The following is a 19,058-nucleotide window of genomic DNA, read 5'->3' on the forward strand; positions in this document are numbered from 1 at the left end:
CATTTCTGATGCATTTCTGAGACATTATAGGGAGTTTTTGCCTACTTGGAAGAATCATCAACAACAAAAGATCCAACAGTAATTTGAGGACAGTATTATGTTGCAGACCAGCACTTGGCAGAAAAAAACCTAGATGAAAATACTGATGTATCTTTTAAGGATAATGGTCAGAATTGTTCAGAATGTTGTAAAGAAGCAGTAAAATAAAGAGTATTAATTCCTTTGAACATCTTTGCTGGCAAAGATGCGTAAGAATACCATGGACTGCAAGGAAAGCGAAGAAGTGGATTCTTGGGTAAATCAAGACAGACCATTAACCTGAACCACAGATACGCAGATTGTAGGTCATCAGAAGGCATCGTGGACCTGACAGCAAATTATGCTGCTGAAACTAATAACTGCAGCAGCAAATACCTTACAGATGCAATTATATGTGAGCAAAGGTAGTTTGGTATTTAGAAATATAAGGGAGGAATAACCGGAGACAAAACCTCCCTCCCAAACTTAATCGTCAGCTGTTTCAGTTCAGTGCCTCCAAAGTGATGTTATGCATGTTAATTTGCAGATAGCAAAACAACAAAAAGTCCTATTGTACTAATTGGAATCCGTAGTTAATATGGAAAATATAAGACATACAGATTCTCGATCAACAAATATTGTTACCTACGGGTAACTAAGGTAATCTGGGCCAGCATTTTATTTAATGGTAAAGTATAAGTAAAATTTCTGGTAGCATTTTATTTAAAGCACTCATGAATAATGCATAATAGATAGCCTCATAATGCGTTATTCATGAAAACGAGGCATGCGCGCACAGCAGACAGAGACACACACACACACACACCCGCACAACGGGCGCAGCTACGGGCATCGCACGTAACAGATGCATTCATGTATTATAAACACAGCTATAACTATCTACAAAATAGTTATAAACCAAAATAAACCAAGTTTATTATGCATTATGAATCATCTAAAATGCACTATAAATACCTTCATAATGCATTATAATGGCTTATGCCATTGGTATTTAAATGGTATTTAAATATTATATCTTTTGATGAAGTATCTAAGTATTATAACCACAAATTTTATTTTGTAGTATGACTAGATGACAAAAATTGTGTTTAATATGGTATGCAGGTAGCATTGACAAGAGCTTATTACCTGTAGGCTGGGTGTTATAAAGGAAAACATGACCTACTAGTTGATTTCTGAATTACTTATATTCTGTTGTTTTGATCACCTTGTAATTTATATTTATATGGGAATATTAACTATTAGATAATTTTCTTCCAGTTTCTCTATTCTATTTTGTAGGTGCACACATATTGGTACCAGCTTAGCTGAAGAGTAGGTAGAAGTACTGGGTTCCCATTTTGCTGACCAGGGAAGCCTTGGTAGATTCTGCAGCCCTATACACTACAGGGCCCCCTGAATATGCCCCTCCAATGCGCCTGCTAGTCAGCAGAGCCAGTGTGCCAGTAGAAGAGAGACCACCACTGCTGCTAGACAGGTCTAGTCATGACACTCACGCTGCCCAACCAAATGCATCTGGTTATTATTGGTCAACGACAACGACCGAGAGCAACACACAACTGCCAAATGTGTGACCTTTATTCTAACAAAGATAATCCTGCCTTCAGTGTGAATACTTTCAACCCATCAATGTGCTAAAAGTACACTATGAGCTGTAAGGTGAAAAAAGAAACAGAGCGTGGGAAAATGTTTTAAAAAGGTCAAAGATATTATATGGAGACAAGTTATGCTTAATTGAGCCCTGGGATCATTTCCCAGCAACATTATTTTCTAGGCTCACTGGTCCTAAATAACAGCTGGAATGAGTAAATTCCTGTGTGGGTGGGAAAACTCTGATTTTTGACATCTGGACAAAAAAAGTAGCAAGCATTTCTTTGGAAAAGGTTGGCTGTAAAACCCCGGAAACACAGTACTTGTAGGTGCATTAGACTGGTGGGCTGGATGTTAGGGAGGGTTTTTACGACGTGGTCACTATGATTTCATGTAGAGGATCTTTCTGCTACGTGGCAGTTTAATGGGAAACCTTGTGGCCTCACTTAATACAGAATTATCTTGTGAGTTAAAAGCTCAATAAGTCTACAGAGTCCATCCATCCATTTCCTGAAATCGCTTGTCCAACTCAAGGGGATCTGGAGCCTTATCCTGGAGGCTATCGGGACACAGCCCTGGATGGGGGGGCAGCCCATTGCAGGGCAAACTCACACACCATCCACACAGACATAACCTATATGCAATTTGGCAACTCCATTTAGCCTCTGCATGTTTTTGGACTGTGGGAGGAAACCAGAGACACCCGGAAGAGACCCCATGATGACACGGGGAGAACAAGCAAACTGCACACATATGTAACTCTGGCGGAGACTGGAATCCAGGTCCCAGAGGTGTGAGGCGACACTGGTAACCGCTGCACCACCTACAGAGTCTCTCTCAGGAATTAGATGATGCAGTTTAGACAAGCACTTCCAGCCCTGCGGTATAAACTATAGCATCGGTTTCTATTCGACTGCTGCCACAAGTCAAATATCCCCACTATAAATTTATGACTAAACCCTTTACAAAAGACAAATGGTGCACAAGTGTAAAATAGTTTGTGGTTTGGAATAACCGAGTACAATCAAATTAGATTCATTAATGTCCCAGTGGGATAACTTGATATGAGGTCTACCATGAAAATGGACTGTAACGTTTGCAACTGCTTCCAGTAAACTAACAAGGCACCATAGACAGACTAGCGTGTCTGATCACAGCTTTCTACAGCCAAATGAAGCACCACTTCAGAAACTGGGTGTTACTTGAGGATCACTATAAAACTCCAAACTCACACATAAAAATATGGTATCAACTGCAATTTGGTGCAATTGAATGCGGAGTGCTACAGCCTTTCACCCAAGAGATGTCAATTAGGGTTAGAACTTATGAATCTGCCAACGGGCAAATCTGAATAACACCACTCCAACAAGAGCTCAGAATAATACTGTATTATCAGCGATATAACTGGTACAGTGTCAAGTGCTGGAAGCACAAGGCCCTGGAACTGCACATGAACAATGGGATGAAAAGGAAACTGCAAACAACCATTTTCAAAACAATAGTATTTAATGGTTTTATATGCAATTCTCTGCTAAGGCCCTCTCGCCACCTCACAGTAGACATTGATATTGCATCCCCCAAGGACTTAAAAATAAAATGGGGGAGGAAGATTTTTGAATACAGATGGATTGAAAAAACCAGTTAAAAGTCCAATTAGCTGTTAAAATACTAAATTACTTGAAATTGTTACTTTAAGAAACAGGAACCTCTGTTTCCAACTTCTCGCTATTACAAAAAAAAAAATAAACCCAAAACACCAACAGAACAGTGCCACCAACAGGCAGTCTTGAACTTTGGTCATCAAAAAGAAAGACTTCCATATGAGCCCAAAATGGAGGACAACTGGAACAGGTCATGGGCACACAGAAGCTTTGAGTGTTTGGGTATTGAACCATTTAATGAAGGATGACATTAATTCTTATGAAGAAATTTGTGCTCATCGTGGACAGAGAGGAAAAAAGATCCACTGAATCTCTTGCAATAAGACGAACCTGCTGGCGGGGATCTTAGACGCAGATGCTGTCTGACCACTTTGGGTTCTGACGTCATCTCTTGAAGGATGCTTAACATAAAAGTAAAAGCCCTTCTCATATTCACCAGCAGTGTGCTCTCAAATCCTCCCTAAAATGTCTCATTTCAGGGGCGAGGATGAAGAAGGGATGACGAGAGGAGGTGGAGATGGGGAGGGGGGTGAGAGATGTGAGCTCAGGGCTCCGTTCACATCCCTGGCGCACATCCTCTTCTCTGCATGGACACATTCTATGATCATGGCATCAGTATCCTGGGAGAGTCCTCACTGGGCAGCCCACCCACCTCTTCGAGCATAACAGCCAAAGTGGCGGGGGGGTAGGGGGGCACAGGCAGAAGGGCAGGAGTCTCAGTTTGAAGCGCTGCTGTTAAAGGAGCTGGAGGTGGAGGGCGTGGCAGGCCCCGGCGCCCCAGTGCTGCCCACTGACTTGCGAATGTGAGGCATCAGGAAGGGGTCACAGGATAGCTGGTGCACATCGATGCGGTCCTCCTTGCGGTAGGCCAGGCAACGGCGGATAAAGGCCTGGGGCGCAAAGACGTTGAACAGCGTCAGACTGCATACGTTCACAGGCACACGCACGCACACACACTTTGACCACAGTGATGTCAAACACTGGTTCATTTGTCTAGTTGTGGGACAGTATCAAATTCAGAGGGTTATGCTTCACTTTCGCCTGCTGTGGTTCGTTCCTACGTGCGGACGTGGGGACGCGAGGTGAATTTCGTCATTAGGGGTTGGCTGTGAACGGCTGCGGTCAGTGCACGTGTCGCGCAGATTTTTGTCTAACGCAAACCAGGTGCGTCCCTGACAGTGGGAGTATAAGATAACTGAATGAGAATTTCCAGTAGGTGGCACCGGCAACTTTCACAGATCAGCAGTCAACGACGAAGGAGTAGAGGAAGAAGAGATGCTGTTGTTGGTGTAGTTATGATGAGCAGTTGCATGAGGATGGTTGGAGGTACCTACATATCACATTTTTTAATAACGTACAGACATTATTCCGAGGCATACAGTATATTAAAAAGCAGCATTATTCTGGCGTTTTGAAATTTTGGTGAAAATATTCGCCGAATGGGTGGAAGGGTTGGTACCAGCTAATTCTGTCATAAGGATTTCAAAATACGATGGTATGCCTTATTAATGTAATACTGCCCAAGTCTTGACTAATAACTTTAAAGCTGTTCATAAAATTTACCCCTTTCACTACACTGCTTGTATTTGTGTTTGTTGCAATACATCTGTCCTTTCCAGGTCTGGTGGAATATCATTGCTGTATGCATGTACCGACCGCAACCATACGCATCCGCAGCCAAACGTAGTATGAACATAAGCGGCTGTGCGGAAGGCCGTCCCCAGCCTGAAAGTATACACATAAAAGTAAAGTACGGACCAGGCTTTAGTATAAGTGCCACAACCAAGCATCAATATAGCTGGTCCCATCACCAACAACTGGGATAAAACCAATTGGACAAACTTCTACATTTGCAATAAGTTAGTCGCATTTATTTTTCCATGGAAGTGCTTACTGTATGTAACAGAACCTTGACCCTTGGCCATTTCTATAGAATGAGGTGCTATTCAGCATGAAATCTTATAAGTATCTTTCTAGAGTGATTAAAAAAATATCCAAATTGACTGCTTGCTTAAAAGTATTAAATTGCCTAGAATTCTGTCGTATATATTTTTACTGGCTTAGGAATAGTGATGATTAGCACTGGTGTCTTTTCCTTTTTCTTGCATTTAACTTGCTAATCTTAGAGCAAGCTCCTCATCCCCGGGCTGGAAGATCTTGCTCACATCGCATGGCCGTTAAGTGCGAAACGGAAAGCACGCCTGTCCGCTACAGCATGTACAATCCCCTCAGCATACCTTGGCTTCTGGTGAGACGACCGGTTTGGGTGGAAACTGCACTTCTGTGGCTTTGAGGATGGTGTTCTCCTGCAAGATGTCCTGCTGTGACTGGTTGTGCCCGAATGGCTACAAGACAGAAGGCAAAACAAAATTAAACCAGGCAAACCATTATATGGGAGTGTGAGCTGCCATTTTACGCCTATTATGGGCACCAGTACCTTCCGTCCATACAGGCTCTGGTAAAAGATGACCCCCACCGACCAGACGTCCACCTTGTTAGAGATTTTGGGTGGCTCCTTCCCAACCACAAAGCACTCCGGGGGCAGGTACCTGCAGGGTGCCAAAAGATGACATCAGCATGACTGCCGGCCAATAGGATTGTGCGCACGATTGGAATGTCACATTTGAGGCATGGATTACCTCCGCTGCCCAGAGTGGCAACACGTCAGAGATGCAAATAGGCAGAGGTGGGTGTGCCCTGGGTCCAGCATCACAGTCCCATTGTAAAACAACGGCTACCAGGATCGCTCCCATAACCCTGGGTCCGTTTTCTAACTTGACGGCAAACTAGTCCCTTTGTGACGACTTGACTGGCCCTGTTTGTTTTGTTGGGGGGTGTTCGGTGGCGCCATGGTTACCAGTAGGTCCCTGCTCCTTGTGACGTCAGCTCCATCCCGTCCACAGAGTTGTAGCTGTCGTCGTCCATTATCTTAGAGAGGCCAAAGTCGGTGATCTTGATCTCCCCGCAGGCTGTACCATTCACTAGAAGGATGTTACCTGTCATGATCAAAAAAGTCAGTATTTAACCATATGAGCAGCAACAGAGGCACAGTGCTGCCCGGCTGGATTCAAGGATGGAACCACGTCCATTAGGACCAGCTGAATGACTTTTCTGGTACCACATTGTATGGTATAATCATACTTGACTGTTAAATATGTTCATGTGTCAGATTGAACACTCAGAGAGGATGGAGGTGGCAGCTAGTGAGAGCCCGACTTACCGGGCTTGAGGTCGTAGTGAATGATAGGTGGCCGGATGTCATTGAGGTACTTGAGTGCATTGACGACTTGCATGATGATGGAGCGGGCCTCCTTCTCAGACATTAGCTTGTGCTGCTTCAGGTAGAAGTCCAGGTCGTTCCCCTCGCAGAACTCCAACACCGTGCAAAACCTTCAAATTCAATACGCAAGATTTCAGGTCACGGGACAATATTTAATATCGTATTTAACAAAAAGTTAAATACTCAGCTATTTATAGAATGGACAAAGCAAAAACACCTGCTCCACCTTTGGGAATTGTTAAGTAAGCATTTGTTAACTAAAATAATAAATGTGCATTGCATGTGTTCAGAGGTAAACGTGGTATCCAGCAGAACGTGGTAATCACACCATCCCTTCAGGACTGTTTAGAAGTACAACTTCACACCACGAGTAAATGCAGTCTGCAGTTGTTTTGTCCTCAGAAATGTACTTCTGCACTTTCCTAATAACTAACTTTTAAACTGCTTTATGTAATATTCCTGCAACATTTTAACAAAACAGTTGAGGAATACCTGTGCAAGTGAACTCAAAAATGAGCTCTTACATGACTGGAGATACAAAAAAAAGGAAAGAATAGAATTAAAGAATCTGTTCTCCCCAGGACATTTGAATTCATCAAGACTAGAGCTCAGCTGTAAAGCTCTGCCTACATGGTGGGAACAGGATTATGAAATTTAGAAATGTAAAAAAAAATTAAAAATCATCCTTTTCTGAAGGAATGACAGCCAGTTCATTTCCAGAGGACAGACAGGGATTCATTTCTGTGCCAGCTGACGCCCCGCGGCTCATGCTTTGTACGTGACTTACGAGTCTGTGTCAAGGGAGAAGTAGTCGTAGAGCTTGACTATCCTAGGATGGTCCAGCTCCTTGTGGATACGATATTCCCTACAAGCGTGCCTGAAACACGTCAACACACATGTTCACAAAAACAACACCCAAAAGTCTCCGCCCACAATCGCTTCTTTAAAATGTGACATGTCACATCTACAGAAATCTACAGATCCCAGTATAGGGAAGGGTCTCCACCACTGCTTACTCGGAAGGTCATTCTAGAACGAGCGACTGAGTCAAGGCCTCCACGCCAACAGCGATTCACTCACTTATGGTAGTTCTCCTTCTTCTCGTCTCGCCAGTTCTTGTTCAGCTGGTGTATTTTAACGGCCACGTATCTCTGCTCTGTCAAGTCGAAAGCCTGCGAGAATGACCCGTGATCTCCATTAACAATATAGAGCGACGGCTGTTTCTCAAATACACTGGCACATTCTGTGTGTGGGTTAATACATTTCAACGGTTACAGACGTTCCCGAAAGCTCCTCACCTTATAGACTTCGCTAAAGCCCCCTCGGCCTAACAAATGCAAGAGAAGGTACCGGTCATTCAGCGTGGGATGGTCTTTGAATCTAGAAAAAAATACCAGAAGATCCTCGTCCTTAGCAAGAAGGGTGAATGTTCAAGTTGAAATTGAAAACATACACCCGTTGATTCTGGAAATTAGTACATGTTTGTGTAACAAAGTCAGGCAAAGTAAATTCTAGAAACTTCCCACCCCCATAATGTAAGAATGTGGAGAAGGCGACAGGACCCACTGAGAGTTGTCCTCGTTGTGTATCCGCTTCAGTTCCCGGATGTGAAGGTTTCTTACTCGCTCTAACCTCTCCAGCTCTGCTTGGATCTCTGCTTCTTCCTGCAGAAAAGTGACCGGATCAAAAACCATACGCAGATAGAATAAAGCAGAGTAAAGATAAAGGTAAAGAAATCCACAACGTCAGAGGATCTTCCACCTGGATGGACTACAGGCTACGGAGAAGGTCACAGACGTGGCTCTGCTGATACAATCTTCACCGAACCCTGATAAGAAGGCGTCATATAAAGGAGACCAGACGGGAGACACACCTTCTTGAGGTGACCCAGCCTCAGCTTGAAGATTTCCTCCTGCTCATGATACTCCGCAAGCGACAACCTGCGTGGGCCAGGAGAGCACGGATCAGACAGACAAAACCAGGTTTTTCCATGCAGTAGCCATTTTGGATGGCGGCAGTTCCGAATATGCTGAAGCAGGCGTAAAGTGCAAACTCAGCAAAAATTTATCTGGAATTAGAACTAAAATTACTCATGGCTCCCTCTAACGTAAAAATACTTGTATTGGGAAAGAGGTTTTTTTAAAGACGCGAGAAACTCCTGACTGAAGAGATCAGAAAGCATGCAAGCTTCTATACACTTCTTCAGTGAAGAACGCTGATGCAGACATGGCAGAGATTAACGTGTGTTTGGACACACATCAGAAGCGAAATGCATTCCGTGAAAGGCGACTGTGAAAGCAAGCAGGAGGTGACAAAGGGAGGGGCCCCTACGCCTCGTTCTCTGCTCCGTTGGCTTTGCTCTTGCGCTTGTTCTGTTCCAGGCTGGGGGGAGGAGTCTGCCCCATCGCAGGAGGCTTCCGCTTGGCCAGGAGCTTCCGCTGCCTTTCGATGTCCTCCCTCTGGGAGTTGATCCTCTCTTGCTGTCTGGGGACGAGGGGAGGGGAGGCAGAGAGGAACAGTAAGGTCTAACTCTTTGCGGACAGTTTTTCGAGGTTATTGGAGGTCAGGGTACAGAGGACAGCTTTGCAGAAGTGGAGAGGAGGGATACAAAACCAAGAGAAATCCTACAATTTTCCTGAGATCTGGGACAAATTAACATACATTTAGACTAATGTGAGATTAAGCACAAAACATGTGGTAATGCGGGAAGGATGCAGCAACAATATATCACCTCAGATCTCAACAAAAAATAAGAAACAAATCCACTAAACCCTATTACCTAATCCAGCACATACACGCTCACCTATTAAATGTATGGATGTTCTGTCAACAAAAAAGGTTTTTGGATACTGTAATGTTTCGGAATTTCTGAATACCAATTAAAAAGGAAGACAATACATACAAAATACAACCAACGGCCATTAAAGTAGAAGTTCTCAGACCTGTTCTTGGCACGCCCCACCCGCCATCATTCCAAGCTGACCTTAATCAGGCTTATATGATCCTTCATAGGCTACTAATGAAATCAGTGTGGATTGGAATGAAAACATTCTGGCAGGGGGTGGCCAGCGGCAGGATTGAGAACCGCTGCATCAAGGGAACTTGTGTTCCAAACTGGGATGAAGGAAGGACAATGAGACCACATCCAAGAGAGGAGTGGAGCTGGGGGGCAGCCTCACTTGATGAGGTTCTGGAAGGCGTAGCCGTCGGTCCACTGCTCCGTGAAGGAGGCGCCGTGCCGCACCGTGGTGAAGTGGCCCAGCCGCAGGCGATCCTGCATGCTCTTCTCCCTGCAGGCCATCTTCTCCTGCTTGGACTGGGGGCACACAGACAGAAGGCACATGAGTCCTGAGGCTAATCACATCATGTGCTGTAACATATGCTCAAACTTGGGTTTGGATATACAATCCTAATGGCTGGGTTAAACTCAAACATCACTGCTGCCGCCATCATAGGCGCTGGACTAGCATCCAATTCGAGGTTTACGAGCCGAACACTCTATGGGCTCCAGGATACTGTGGTTTTAGCTGCGGAAGCAGTTAATGAAAATGCAAAACTGGAAATGACAGATCATCACAATCCTCTCTTATAAACAGGAAACCTAATAATGATTATATCATAATGTCATGATGACATCACTGCAGACACAGTCCATTCTTGAGCTAATCTGACTTCTGCCAATCCATACTCATTACAGCTACACGCACTGCTGACTTAGCCATACATTTTCCAGGACAGTAGATGGCACAGCAGCAGACATCTTGTCGTGATGTCATTTCATATCACCTCTGCTACTTTGGATACATTCTCTCCTCAAGCAGAGACAGACAGATGCGTGACAGGGTGGGCTCACCTTCTCGATCAAAAGCTTCTTGCTCATGGTCACGCACTTGTTCAGTCGCTCCTTGTACCTCTCCAGCATGCGCTGCTGCTCGTCAAGCTGCCGCCTCAGGTCACAGTTTACCTGTCAGAGGAGACGCCAGCGGCTGCAGGAATCCGCTCCACGTTGCACAGCAACGCAATGAAAACGAGCACCACTATTACAGCCTGGTTACCGGGCATCACAGATATTTACTATACCTTTATTTTTCATATAAATAAATAAATAAAAACTAAACAGCCAAAACCAAAGATGAGCAAGATTTCAGTCTCACCCGCAAGAGGTCGTCTATTCGCCCCTCTTTCTTCTCCAGGTCCGAGTTCTTGTTGTTTTCCAGTGCAATTAGCTTCTCTACTGTTAGGTCAGACTACAGGGAAGGTAAAAAGGATGCGGTGAAGTGGCAGGATGAGCTCGACGTGAAGCCTGGCCAGTCAGGTTGCCATGCCTTGCTAAGGTCAATATTAAATGGACAGGTTTGCACATATTCACTATTACTGTGCAATGATTGCCACGGTTCCTGCTGTTTCCTTGGGATTTCCCTCTACCATGATTCCAACTCACTTCCTATTTTTAAATGTGATACTTTTCCATACTTTAGGGGCGTGGAGACAATCTGGGTACAATTTGGGTACAAATTGTCAACCAGGGGTACATATTCCACACACATTTAGCATTTAACATAGGCACGGCAACCAGTTAAACACATGCAATTCCCTAATGCAAGTAAACTGCAAACTAGCCCACATCAATATTTCTTACTGGAGATTAATCAAGCGCATCCTCCCCAGAGACACATCCCCATTCTGGAGTTTGGGACATTACTCATCAATGTGCACCATAAGCATAATCTGGCACTGCCAACCGGCATAACTTGGTGATTTCATCAAAAACATTAAAAAGTAAATTCAAATATTTGATATAGAATATATAGACCTATCTGTTGCAATAGTCTCGAAATACCAAAATATTTCCAAGCTTTCTGTCCTTTTTCCATACTTACCCGACATGGAAACCCTCAAAATCAAATTGCATACTTTTCCACACTGTGTAGGATCCCTGCTCTCCGGCCCTGCCCTGCCTGGGAGGTGGTACGTGTGCTCGGGGCCGGAGGCAGTAGAGGGAACTCTGGCGCAGAGCCGCTCACCTGCGTGGCTTTGTGGAGTGCGTGGAGTGCTGCTGGTTTCAGGGAGTTGCTGGAGTGATCCGTATTGGCGGAGCTGACGGAGGAGGGGCTGCCCTGCTGAACCTGTGGCATAGATACATCCAAAGGACAGTGACGATCGGCTCACTGGCAGCACTGCCTTGGGCCAGATTTAAATCCAGCACAATACAATTACTATAACACCCTGACATTACTTTTAATTAAGACCTTTTCCCACAAAAGATCAACTGATGCTATGCCATGACAGTATTTGTATAGGTCCTTTGTGCTGGACTGAGGAAGGCAGCTTTGCAGGGGTAACGAGACAGTGAGGGTGAACATATCAAGGCAGGAAAAGGGCAGTTTCAGAGAAGAGGTGTCCGAGCTCACCGACACTGGGGGATTAGAGAGGGAGTGCTGTGGGGAAGAGCGGACCACCAGTGGGACACTGCGACCGGGACTGGTACCAGGTCCGCTACCACCCGCAAACTAAAGGGGGGGGGGGGGGGTGGTCCAGGAGGAGGAAGAAAATGGAGAAGAAAAAAAGAATGGAAATGAGGAAGAGAAGAAGAACATAGACCTCAGTAAGGCAAGCCTGTTCAGTTCAAGCCAGCAGGCTGACAATGTGCAAAGGCTGACTGAATCATTTTCAGGATTTTTCGATATCTCCCCCCCATTACCACAAAGCTCCCCCCCCAAACACAGCATGACAACAGGGTATTGTTTCAGGTTATTCACCTCAAAATAATCGCTGATTTTATGTCCCCTCCCTCCACCTTTTCCTGAAAGTGGGAAAGATGACATGTAAAGGTACAGAAAGGAGAGTGACTGCAGCCCCCAACGCAATTAATGCACATCATGCAAAATTCACAGCCAAAAGTGACACATGCCTTGACTGCCTTCGTAAGAGTCTCCTTTCCGCTTCCTTGCTCTCTGGTCATTTGGCTTTTTCTCAGGAGTCTAAAGAATTTTGAAACACAATGATGTCATCGTCTGGGCCGAGATGACACACTGCAATCATCCACAACACAAACTAACCATGCAGGTATAAGAAAAACGATGCCGCAACTTGAACAAAGCTTTAAGGCTATGCTTAAGTTGGGTAAAAGTGTCTCTGATGCCAGGGCATAATTATTAGCATGGCGTAGCTACAGCGAAACAGCATATCGCATGAATATCAGACATGCTCCAGAAAGCCCCCATGAAAAGGTTTGCAGACCTCCAACTCTTTGTCGCTGAGAGAGCCGATGCTGCACAGACTGTGATTGGATGATTCGTTATTTCCTGGACCCTATAGAATAAAAAGAAAACCATAAAGGAACAGGTATGTTGCCATTTACACACAAAACTGCAGAACTTTAATGACTAAACTGAGGAGCGTTGCTCAAAAAGCTACTGAAAGGAGCAACTGGTCAGAAAAAATCACTGCCCTGTCCAAATGTTTTATAAAGCCTCTGCTTTCACAGATCAGATTCTTAGTTTTCACCTCAATGCCACCAACAGAAGACGTTCCAACAGGCTGTCAGCAGCACCACATGAAGCAGGGCAACAGGGGTAAACAAAAACCAACATATTTGGGAAGAGTCTGTCAGAGGATGCAGGCCAGAAATCTAAGGCCTGAGTTCTGCACGGCTTCTGAAATGGACGCAAACCGAATCTCACGTACAGCACAAAGTGCCAAGTGAAGCAACACTGCCGTGAAGGCTGACGAAACCACCACAGGTACCTTTTCCACTAAGGAGAGATTTCACAAACTCGCCTGACAAAAATCTGCTAGCTGCATGGCCATCAACGAGTTAAAAACATGGAAGCCAGATGTACTAGGGTCCTCAAGGCTTCCACAGTAGATGCGTGGATCAGACCCCAGCACTAGCTTTACCACCACTGCCTGTTTTCATGCGACACGAGTCAGAATCGTGCGGCCTGCTGGGATCCCGCAACCGCCATTTTCCTGCGAGCTGCCCAGCGCTGGTGCCTGGCAGCTGGCCCACGACTCTGGCACTGTGCTCACTTTCACGCCCCATCAACGGCCACTTGCTCACAGCACTTTCAACAAAGAGCAGAAGACACAGGGACCACTCGAAGCCTCAATTCATCCTACAACATTATTATGGTGGCAGACTTTCTGAACCTGGCAACCTTTGTGCCGGAATTTCCTTATTCTGCCCAAACCCATCATTACTCCCCCCCCCCCAACCCCCACCACGCTACTGCCAGCCATCCCCCTCACAAGCAGCGATTCGGATTCACAAAAAACGAATGCAGGGGTCCCAAACCCCTTTTCTATTAGGTAAGAGGAACTACATGACCTAAGGATAAGACAGCTGTGATGGAGACAGTCCCAGACCTTAGCCACGCCGACTCCGGTGAAACGGGCCTCTAGTAGCTCCTGCCGCCGAGGGTCCAGGCTGTGCAGTTCCTCCATCATATCTGCAGAAAGGCTGGTGGGAAGGGGGGCTATATTAGGAAGTATTTGTGACACAAATTATGCAATCTGCTTTATTAACAGTTTAATGTAATGATGCGATACAATGTCTAGTACACTAATCATTAAAAAAAATTCACAATATCTGACGCAGCAATAACTCAGGCACTCTGGTTGCATCTATACTGTTGCGTGATCATATTTGAAGGGAGACTTGATCCCCCTGATAAAGTTTTACAGACCAAAACAGGCTATGCAGGCTTTGACGCCGAACAAGAAAGCAATCATTACCAAATCACATCTCTGTGGCCAGACTCAACATCAGTTTTGATCTGGTAGGAAAACAAAGTAACTCCACTTGCTAGAGAAACAGGCACTTAGACATATAGTAAGCCAAAAGCCCACGCCAAAATCAACAAACCAAATTTGACTCAGATTTCTTAGTAAACCCTGGCCACAATGACAAATCAAGACCAGGACAGTTCAGCCACCTACTTTTTTTATATATATATAGTGTTACTCAGAAGCTTGCTGTTCAGAAGAGGGCAGGAGATGAACCACTGTACAGAAACAAAGCTTTACTACATCCTTCCTTTCTTATGATCCATCACTATCCGAATGACATTTAATGGATACTCAACACTGAACTGTCTCCATATACATTTCTAACACCATTAAAGTAAGTGGAAGAAGCAAAGATAAAACACATATCTGATGGGCAATATTTCTCTACGGGTCCGTTATGAGATGAAACTATCAATGACAATGACTCTTCTCTTTTAGTCTTAGTGGATGAGAAATAATAAAGCAATCAACTGGCAAATCTGAGAAGTCTGTCCAGTGATTTTCCAGACATTTCTATAAGACTTGTAGTCTGGTCCACGTTTATTATTAGGTGAGCCACCAAGTCCCGGTCCGGCTGCCCTGAGTTACCGGGCAGGGTTACCGGCTGGTTAGGTGACCATACGTAAACACACGGGAGATGGAGGACTTGTTATTTTACTCCAAATATTTTATACCTGTTCGCGAAGAAATTGCTCAAAATGTACCAACCACATGAGCTCGCCCATGAAACACCTCTTCTCTGTGTAAATTGATTTTTTTTTTACTAATTCATTTCATCCCCGGCTGCCGCTGCAGTGTGTCCACAATGGAGGGACGCGGCGTCCCCATCTCGGAGGTGCCCGGCTGCCCAACATACCTGCGTTTCCTCCCCGGAGGCCCAGGGCGCTCCACTCTCCCCCACCCCGACGAGAGGGGCCCACCCGCCGAGTCCACCGCCGTTTCGCCTTCTTTTCGTGTCGGGGGCTCCGGGGCGCGGAGGCCGCGGCCGACCTTCTCCGAAAGCCACCCGGCTCACCCGCGCGGAGGCCCGCAGATCCTCGGCGTCGCCTGGCGCCGTCCGCCGCTGCCCTATGCCAGTATCACGGGCTCATCCGCCTTCCTGCCGTATCAGGCCCCGTCTCTGCCTGTGATGAACAGTCGGGATCACCCCGAGACGTTCATCCGATGCATGTCACAATAAAACTGCGCGGCCGTATTCCTCTTCCTCGTCCTCTTCCTCCTTTTCTTCTATTTTCTTGGAATGAGACACGACAACCAAGCCGCTAACCTAAATTAAAAGGATGCAGAGCCGCTTCGGCCAATATGCAAAAAAATGGACTCATGCAGTCAGCGGGCTGCCGCGGAAATGATCTCGTCTCCCATTAATTTCATTTTGCAAGCAAGCACGGCGTGTAAATCTGGGTCGGATCGGATCGGTTCGGTTCTGGGTATTTTTTAACAATGTAAACAACAATCGGTAAATCTCATTATGTCTCGTGAGATCATGGTATCGGGTGTGTTTTTCCCTACCCCACTGAAGCTTGTCCCCGACCAACGTGAATAAGTCGATTCGCTGGAAAGCGAGACCTGTGAAGCGGGTCCTCCGAAACTTGACCATCAATCTGCATTTGCCTGCCCTGTGCCACTCGCTTCTCTTGCGTGAACAAGATGATGATGATGATGTATATTAACGGGCGAAGCCTTGGTTCGTATACAGGTGACCCATGTGAAACAGATTATTTACGTTTCACTATTCGGTGCATGTTTTACTAATTTAGAGATTATCTCAGGAGAGGCAGTAGAAAAGTTAAGCGTACCGTTAAGTCTTACGGGAAAGTTAACGTTAAAAGTTGCAGTTCAGCATCTTCAGAAGGATTATTTTTCACAGTTAATTTAGTAATAGGTAAAGTCATTCAGAAATCAGTCTATTCCGATAAACTATTACAAGACAAACATTTATAGGGGCAATTCTCTCATTCGGGTCCCAAAGCATGCATCTGCTTTTCGTATGCAATAAGATCAGTGTGATTTTTTTATTGTGTTCTTGTGAGTTTATTATAACCAATTTCCAGGTGTTTATTCAGTACAATGTTGATAATAGCCTGGTGTCTATCCTAAGTAACACGGGGCACAGATACATGCTGGAGAGTCACATCACAAGGCACACACACACACACACACACTCACATACACTGGCAATTTACCACTCATGTGAGATGAAAGCTTGTGGGTCATGCAGAGAACATGCAAACTCCACACACAAAGAAAAGGGATAGGATTCAGATGCCTGACTGGAGGTGTGAGGTAGCAGACTTGTCCTTTCAGCCACTGTGCCTCCCCTACTTAAATAATAATTCCTGAACAATTAACAGTTCAATACCTGGCCCCAGCTTGCATGAGTCCCTGTAGTGTGTCGATGTGTGGGTGAGGGCCCCCCTCTGGGCAGGGTGACCTGGCTTCCGCTTACTCAGATAGGCTCCAGGGTCTCCATGATTTTTTTATCTGATCCAGTGCACATAAACAGATTGTACTCTGCAAAATGCATGACATTACTTAGATTTGACTTGCATATGATTTCCATCCATCTTCAACTGCTTATTTTGAACCAAGACTTGGGGGCAGGGGGTGGAGCCTATCCCATGCAGGACAGTCCAATACGGGGCACCTACATGCATACACTCACACGCGGGCATATGCCAGGGGCAATTTAGAGATGCCAAACTGCTTGTCATTGGACTGCGTAAGGAAACTCACTACCATAATGTCCTCCATTTTTTTCCAAAATTTTATTGATTTTCAGTTATTGATTTTGCTTTTTTTATTAGAAGAGATTATTTCTACTGAGAGGTGCAATGGTGCAGCGGTTGGCTCTGTCACATCACACCTCTGGGACCTGGGTTCTAGTCTCCACCATGGTTCCATGTGTGTAATGCGTTTTGTGTGGTTTTAATATATATAACTTCATTTTGAATGGTACTGAAATAGAACAACAGTATGTATCTGACCTTTTAATGTATAGATTATGGTGACATTTTGGGTTCGGTTGCAAAAAAAACACTATTTCTCTGATTGACCCATAAGAGTATAATGTTTCTATAACTTTACATTTCTTTTTTTATTCATTTTTATTAATATCATTTAAAAGAAGTGTGTCTTTGTGGCTCTGTGAAAGGTTTAAGCATATGTGTATATGGAAAAGAACAAGCAGCTTTATGTATATCATAAAGGCACCATATGAAATTTCACAACCTAAGGAAAATATGATTATTATTCCTTTTGGTAACTCTTCCCTTAAAGTATTCATGTATAAAGCAGTATAGATACCTTCATAATGCATTATAATGCAATCATAAAGTATTATAAACACAGCTGACATTATAATGCATTATAAACATACATATAGTGCATTATAGATGAGAGCTTCCTAGAGCATTCATAATGCATAATAAACATGGCTAAAATGGTTTATGCCTTTACAAACAATTATAGCCACATTTATAATACTTTATGAATGCATTATAAGGTATTTGTAATGCATTATGATAATTGCTTTATGTAAAATGTTGCCTTACTTTCTATACATTATTTATTTATAATATTTATTTATATTTCTTATACTTTTAATATGTCTCAGAGGATGGGGTGGATTTGAACAGTTCAGCATCAGTGGCAGCTGAAGGACAGAGTTTGAAATGTACATTCATCCCAGAGGGGGGCAGCAGAGTTCAACAGTCAGCTTTCATTCCCACTTATATTTCACAGTGTAAGTGGGTGTACCATGTTATTTTTACGCATAGCCATCTGAATCATTGTTTGGGGCAGCAAATCTACAAAGATTAGCCTCATTTCCTTACTTTAATTCCAACCATTTTATTTCAGATGTAAGTCTCTGTGGGGTAACATGAATGTAAACAGCCAGAAAGCAGAAAATAATACTTCTCACCCCCCCCAAAACAATCTTCAGATTTACAGTATTTTGCTCAGTATGAAGTAATTAAAATCAGAAATAAATAAAAAATTGCATTTATGCCTATTCCCTAAGATCCAATCGCTTTACAGAAGGCAAAAACAGGGCAGGAAAGATGCTGGGGATATTTGCAGGATTTTATGCCTAATTAAGCCAAAGCCACAAAGGCAACCAAGACAAATAAAAAAAAAATCAATATTGCATTAGTTATTTTAAAATAATAAATTCTCAGTGGGTACTCTCTTTGATGTTCTTGGAGATCAGTAATATTAAATGCTTAAATAAAATTAAACACCTTGGCTGTAATGCCTTTATTTTACTTAAAGTAGCACAGTCTTGTCCCTGAAAATATAACAGATTACCAGTGGAGATAATTCCTGGAAGAACTATGTGCCTTCAGGGTAGGAGAAACAACAAATTTACATTTGTTGAAAACCCTTCGTAGTAGTCTGTGTGAAAGTGCAGAAAAAAATTAAGAGACCACTCTATATATTTTTTCTTAATCTACATTTTAAAATCCTGGTTTAATCGTGGTTCTGCTGGCAGAAGGCTATACTGAGCAGCTGGTTGCTTCCAGGTAAAAAATTTCTAAGACAGCAGTACTCAAGAATAAAGTGAAAAAGAAGACATTGGGAATGACGAGAAACCAGCCAGGTAAAGGGCGGAAGTTCCATTCTAATGGCAGAGATGACCGTTAACTTATCCAACAGTTCATGAATGGGAGGATGACATGAAATCACCTTCAGCAGGA

The 19,058-nt window shown here is 44.1% G+C and overlaps 2 protein-coding genes across 3 annotated transcripts in view; one reads left to right on the forward strand and one right to left on the reverse strand.

The window, feature by feature from the left end:
• ubald1a (UBA-like domain containing 1a) overlaps nucleotides 1-19,058 on the forward strand; it is a 400,799-nt gene that overhangs the window by 247,027 nt on the left and 134,714 nt on the right. The window lies entirely within an intron of this gene.
• Nucleotides 3,115-16,053, reverse strand: LOC125742780 (serine/threonine-protein kinase tousled-like 2). Of its 2 annotated transcripts, XM_049015118.1 has the most exons (21): nucleotides 15,218-16,053; nucleotides 13,939-14,032; nucleotides 12,811-12,882; nucleotides 12,482-12,551; nucleotides 12,330-12,373; nucleotides 11,982-12,080; nucleotides 11,595-11,696; nucleotides 10,725-10,817; nucleotides 10,424-10,534; nucleotides 9,750-9,886; nucleotides 8,902-9,054; nucleotides 8,444-8,510; nucleotides 8,137-8,234; nucleotides 7,869-7,950; nucleotides 7,651-7,742; nucleotides 7,358-7,447; nucleotides 6,511-6,680; nucleotides 6,148-6,286; nucleotides 5,728-5,839; nucleotides 5,528-5,635; nucleotides 3,115-4,180 (listed from the first exon to the last, which is right to left on the reverse strand). In XM_049015118.1, exons 2-21 carry the CDS (start codon nucleotides 14,017-14,019, stop codon nucleotides 4,007-4,009), a joined length of 2,094 nt encoding a protein of 697 aa, XP_048871075.1. In that variant the 5' UTR covers nucleotides 14,020-14,032; nucleotides 15,218-16,053; the 3' UTR covers nucleotides 3,115-4,006. The 2 variants fall into 2 exon arrangements, with proteins under 2 accessions (XP_048871075.1, XP_048871076.1); XM_049015119.1 differs by lacking the exon at nucleotides 11,982-12,080 and having other exon boundaries at nucleotides 15,218-16,049.

The sequence above is a fragment of the Brienomyrus brachyistius genome, chromosome 5 (genome assembly GCF_023856365.1).
Source record: "Brienomyrus brachyistius isolate T26 chromosome 5, BBRACH_0.4, whole genome shotgun sequence".
Lineage (NCBI taxonomy): Eukaryota > Metazoa > Chordata > Actinopteri > Osteoglossiformes > Mormyridae > Brienomyrus > Brienomyrus brachyistius.